The sequence below is a fragment of the Pundamilia nyererei genome, unplaced genomic scaffold (genome assembly GCF_000239375.1).
Source record: "Pundamilia nyererei isolate P.nyererei 1_Seehausen unplaced genomic scaffold, PunNye1.0 scaffold00105, whole genome shotgun sequence".
Lineage (NCBI taxonomy): Eukaryota > Metazoa > Chordata > Actinopteri > Cichliformes > Cichlidae > Pundamilia > Pundamilia nyererei.
In genome coordinates, this window is record NW_005187506.1 from 2,149,481 (window position 1) to 2,154,669 (window position 5,189).

A 5,189-nucleotide genomic window follows, 5' to 3' on the forward strand; every position below is an offset into this window, starting at 1 on the left:
CACCGGTGTAAGTTTATTTTGAGTTTTTTCTAGTTTTTTCATGTTGCGTTCAGCATTAAAGCTGTTTTTTGTTTAAATTCTGTCTCCGGAGTCTGCACTTTGGGTCCTATTCCTGTCTGCACACAGCCACACCTAACAGGATCCTTTAAAAGTCCAAAATAAATTATCTTACATAAGGATCCAGACAGCAACTACCGTCCCCGGCTACAGAAAAGACAGTGGGGTTGGAGTAGAGATGAACAACCGTCACAGCAACGAGTGACTTTAGACATAAATGTTCATAGAAAAGGTGAAAAGTGACTTTTTTAAAGACCTTTAAAAATATGAGTACTGTAACTGTAACCATATATAACAAAAATATTAAAAGATGGGCAGGGTGATGGGTGACCACAGACACAACCACACAAATAATGAAACAAGCTCCAAGTCGTTTGATTTGATTCAGAATTTCAAGTTTTACTCTTTTTACTACTTGATTTTGCTCGTACTAAATTGCTTTCATAAAATTTACTGCAATTAAAGTCTAAATCGTGGACGTTGACCGTGGTCTTTCCTTGGAGCCTGCCCAGAATCAACAAGTGCCACGATTAGTAGCAGAACTACAGGTGGAGCTGATAAGATTTGATCTGCAAGGCTATTAAGGTTACTTTTTATCAGGGTTAGCAGGAAAGACACCTGTAAGATTTAGAGGTAGTACGTACTGGGCGAGTCACCTTATCTACATCGGCTCCAGAACCGTGCATTAACTATGGATCAGGGATTAGGACTTTTTTATCAGAGAACTGAAATCAACTTCCTGGTTTTGTGGGCCTACCAATCGACACCATCCATTGCAATGGAAGACCATTCTCCTATGGATTTACAGAAGGTTTGTGGAAACCTGAATTTCTCTGTGGACTCTGATCTCCAACTCAAAAAGCCTGATTGGTGCAAAGAACTGCGTAATCACAGAACAGCTTCAGGTCTCCAGATCTAGCGGCTAACAGAACAGACATCACGTTTCAGCCACTTCTCTGCTTCTTTTCAGTGAGTTTTTCCTGGGTGGGATAGCGCCAGTGTTGTATAAACTGAGGAGGTTGTGTTCCCACGGAGTGGATTGGTGGCTCAGCTGCAGCTCGCACTTCTATTGGATCCCTGTCAAAATTACAAAGAAAAACAGCCTCATGGGTGCTATTACTGCATCAACAAGCAACTTCTTTTTCATTAACTACCTTGAGGTGTGCTCTACAGGGTTACAGCAGCATTTAACACTCATATTTGACTGATTTTGTAGCTTGACGGAAACCTGCATCCACCGCGTAATGCAGTTTTGATAATGAGCGCAGACTGAACATGCATTAACTCGACAAAAGTGTTTTACAGGGAATTTTATTGGTAATTATTTTGGTAACGGTGCAAAATGATTATTCTAATGACCACTTTGTGAGCTGTTTAGATGCAGGAGGCGAGACGATTGCTCTTCTTCAGAGTATGCTGTAATTTCAAATTACTGTATATGCACCTGCGTGTGCACCCATGTGCCACAGATAAACACCGGCTCTGTAGACGCTGTTTCCACCGCTATAATTCATCCAAATGTTTCCCCTTGTCACCCAAACCTCTTTCTTATCCCCTACAGATGAGGTAAATTTACTCTCTGTCTGTCACACACACACACACACACACACACACACGCACACACTACGTCAGGTCTTACGAATGGGCCGAGGCGTGCTGGCGCAGCCCATGACTGATTACCATATAGATGAGAGGTTGGGGAGTAAACACTGCCGTCATAACGAGGGTGATAAATGAATCTTGATTGGTTATTAATTACTCAGCCAATTAAGCCCTCCTCCATATTCAGATCAGATGATGGGAAGCTGCAGAGAAATGGATCTCATGATTTTACAAGGAGATGTGATGAAAGTTAAAGGGTCTGATGTGCTGGACAGCACTGGAACATTTCCCTGAGTATTTAATCAATGCGTGCTGATGTTTCACTGCGAGGGTTTCATGATGAGTTCTGTTATTTCGTAGTCTTACAGGAAATTTCTCCTTTATTTTCTGAACTGTTGTTGAAAGTGTTTGTCTCGGAGACATGCTGGCGATTCAGGTGACGTCTGCTCTGATAAATGCACAAGGAATTGCCTTCCTAGCTGTGTGCATTTGGTAGTCTAAGAAGGTCAAAGTAATGATTTGCATCATTTTGATGTAAATAAATGCTTCTTTTGGTTCACTCTGTCACTGACAGACAGTCGCCACCCAACCCTCACATTTCCAACGGCCAGAGGCACAATCATTTTTATTTCCACTTGGCTGGAGACAAATGATGTCCCCAATGACTAACAGGATGTCTGGGTGCTTCTCCCGCACATATTTAGTCCCTGGATACCAGCAATTTTAAGCTGTCAAGATTTTACTCCAAGTCGAGTCAACTTTCATGGCAGCTTTCTGCTCCGCAGAAGCATCTGATGAATGTCCGTCCATGTGGAAAGAACGGCGGTGTGCTCTGAGCCCTGAAGAAGAAAGGGGTCCATCACTGTCACGCACGCGGGCATGTACTGTCCTGTAGGTCATACAGTGGTAAGAGAAGAAGTGTTGAACCGGTCTCTGAACCAGATGACGGACAGATATAGACCGAACTCTCTACTTCAAACACCTGAGCGAGCACCAGCCTCCCGTGCAGAAAAAACATGGTCACATAATGCTGGCTTCAAAAGTGAGACAGTCCCAGGACACTCGTGTTAAAATTTCATGATTGAAGTACTTGAAAAAAGGTTTTTAAAAACGTCCTCAAAACATTTTCAGTTTGAGAAACGTTTCGTCACTCGTCCAGGTGACTTTGCATTATGACTCAAACTAGCACCGCTGAAGGTAAATGGCTGGGAGGTCAGTTACTTGATCATGAACGTTTCCCCCACTGAAAACGCTGCGTCCAGATGAACAGAATCAACTTTTGTGGATTTACTTACCTGGACTATTGAGCGTGCATCAAGACCTTTTACAAAAGTTGTTTTTAAATAATGCGGAGCCTACAATTAAATGCTGTCCTGCACACGTTCTCAGTCCCAAAGCGTAACATTTTACGCTAGGTGACAAATCAGCAACATATTACGTTTCCGGCTACCCACCACGTTCCTAAATGACCACCTCGGAAAAATGAGGAAATATGAGAACCGTCCGGACTCAATCTACACATGTTCACTCTTTTCCTTCAAATCGCTTCGAAACACGCTATTTAACGTCATTAAAGTCCTGGTTAAGGTCAGGAATAAGGTTAGGTTTAGGGCTACAATACAGGGCTGGAACGTCTATTACCGCGGGAGCGTCATTCCACTGGATTTCATTCATAACCCGGCGCGTACCATAACAACGCGGAAGGTCTCCTTCCGTGCTCCTCAGGAACGCCGCGGGACGTGACAAAACGTCACCCTGTTACGCCTCGGGAGTGAGAACGGGCTGCACATGAGATCTCATCCTGTACCAAATCTCCCCGTGTGGGACAATTAAAGGATTATTCTATTCTATTCTATTCTATTCTATTCTGTACATGAGATCTCATCCTGTACTTGGGATCTCGATTCTCCACATTAGATTTCCATCCAGTACAGCAGCGAAAGCCTTTTGCACCAAATCGCCCGGCCAGCATTTGCATTTTGCAGACAAAAAGGCTGAAATGACAGAGATACTGTATGGTTCTGATGTTATCATAGGGTGCATCACTTTGCAGTGGAATTTTTATTTTAGAACTTATGATCCGAGCACATTCACACAGGCTTAAGTTCATGGACGACATCAACAGTTAGCACGAATGACTCGAGGCCTTCAGGGGTAAAACTCGTTCAGTGTGAACAGGTTTTGTGTGTATAATAAATTCAGCAGATATTCGACTTTATTGTCAGAACTTTCAAGTTCTCATAAAAGTCCTTTCAAAGACTCAGCACACACATCCACACACACACAGCTGAGCGCAGTGAACCACATCTGTCCTTCACAGCAGTCTGTCTGTCAGAGTCTCTGACTGACTGTCAGGAACATTCAGAAGCATCAGCTGACGGGTGGACACATCAGCTGACGGGTGGACACATCAGCTGAAGACCTTCAGTCTGCACATTTGTGTCCGTGGCTACTGTTCTTTTTAAAGCAACCTGTCACTAAATCAAAATGTTCTGAACAGAAATCTGTGGAAAGATTTTTTCCCCCAAAAAGCCAATCACGTTGTTACGTTTGTACTACAGAGGTTTAAATGTGCTGCAGGTAGACCTGTATTCTCTATGTGCTGCATGGCTTTTCCTCTTGATGATCATACCGACACTCTGTACTGAACCATGAATGAAGCCATCGGACAGAATAACATCGGGTACGGGAGGGTTGGGGGATTTTTTTGTGGTAAAGTTTTTCACGTATTTCTCAGTTATTTTGTAACTGGTTATGCTGGCCATGCAGTTAATGCCCCAGTAACAGTAAAGTTAATGTTATGGCTCTCTATGTGATGATGGCCCACAGGTACTGCCAAGATGGCAGCTGAATAACAAACCTGACTTTTGACTGAATGAGGACTTGAGATTTGCACGATCATTTTCCATCCATACTAAACCTGCAGAATCAAACTACAAGTTTGATTCTTGCTTTTCTTAAAATGTGCATTAACTGGAGGCCAATCTCTTTTATTGTTTTTGTGTGAAACGTTTGGATGTGTATGGGCGAATAGACCCACGTTATGGGCAATAACTACATATTACTACTATGTAATAAGTTCGTATCAAACCATGTGTGTTATGCTGTAGTGCTGAGAACCATAAACTGTTAATGGTGGAATTTCAAGTTTTACCATTACCTTCATTTTTTAGTTAGCTGTATATTTCCATTAAAACAGCTCCTGTAAGACAGAATTTCTTGAACAAAGATCTCTGTGTCCCTCCGGCTGCTGAGTCATGGCCACTTTTCACTCTTCACGATCTCCGTGTTTGTTCATCAGTCTTAGTCACTGCTGTTTGTGTTTTCTTTCAGGATGGTACCGAGGGTTCTCGACGAGGAAGCCAAATGTCAAGGTGAGCCAGGCTGACAGCTTTGGTTGTTCAAAGCTTTTCTCTCAGACCAACTTTTGCTCCTGATTTATTTATTTCTATTTATTTGATCAATGCTGAGAAAATTGCTGTTTATTTAGTTGCTGTCTGTAACTGCATGTGACGCAAACTTATGCAAAT

General features: G+C 42.6%; 1 protein-coding gene across 1 annotated transcript in view; it reads left to right on the forward strand.

Annotated features, from left to right (window-relative positions):
* Positions 1 to 5,189, forward strand: part of LOC102207162 (dedicator of cytokinesis protein 3-like) — a 248,678-nt gene that overhangs the window by 79,880 nt on the left and 163,609 nt on the right. The window contains exon 3 of the mRNA XM_013912880.1: positions 4,993 to 5,033. Within this exon, the coding sequence (XP_013768334.1) occupies positions 4,993 to 5,033 (41 nt within the window). The remainder of the gene's footprint in view (positions 1 to 4,992; positions 5,034 to 5,189) is intronic.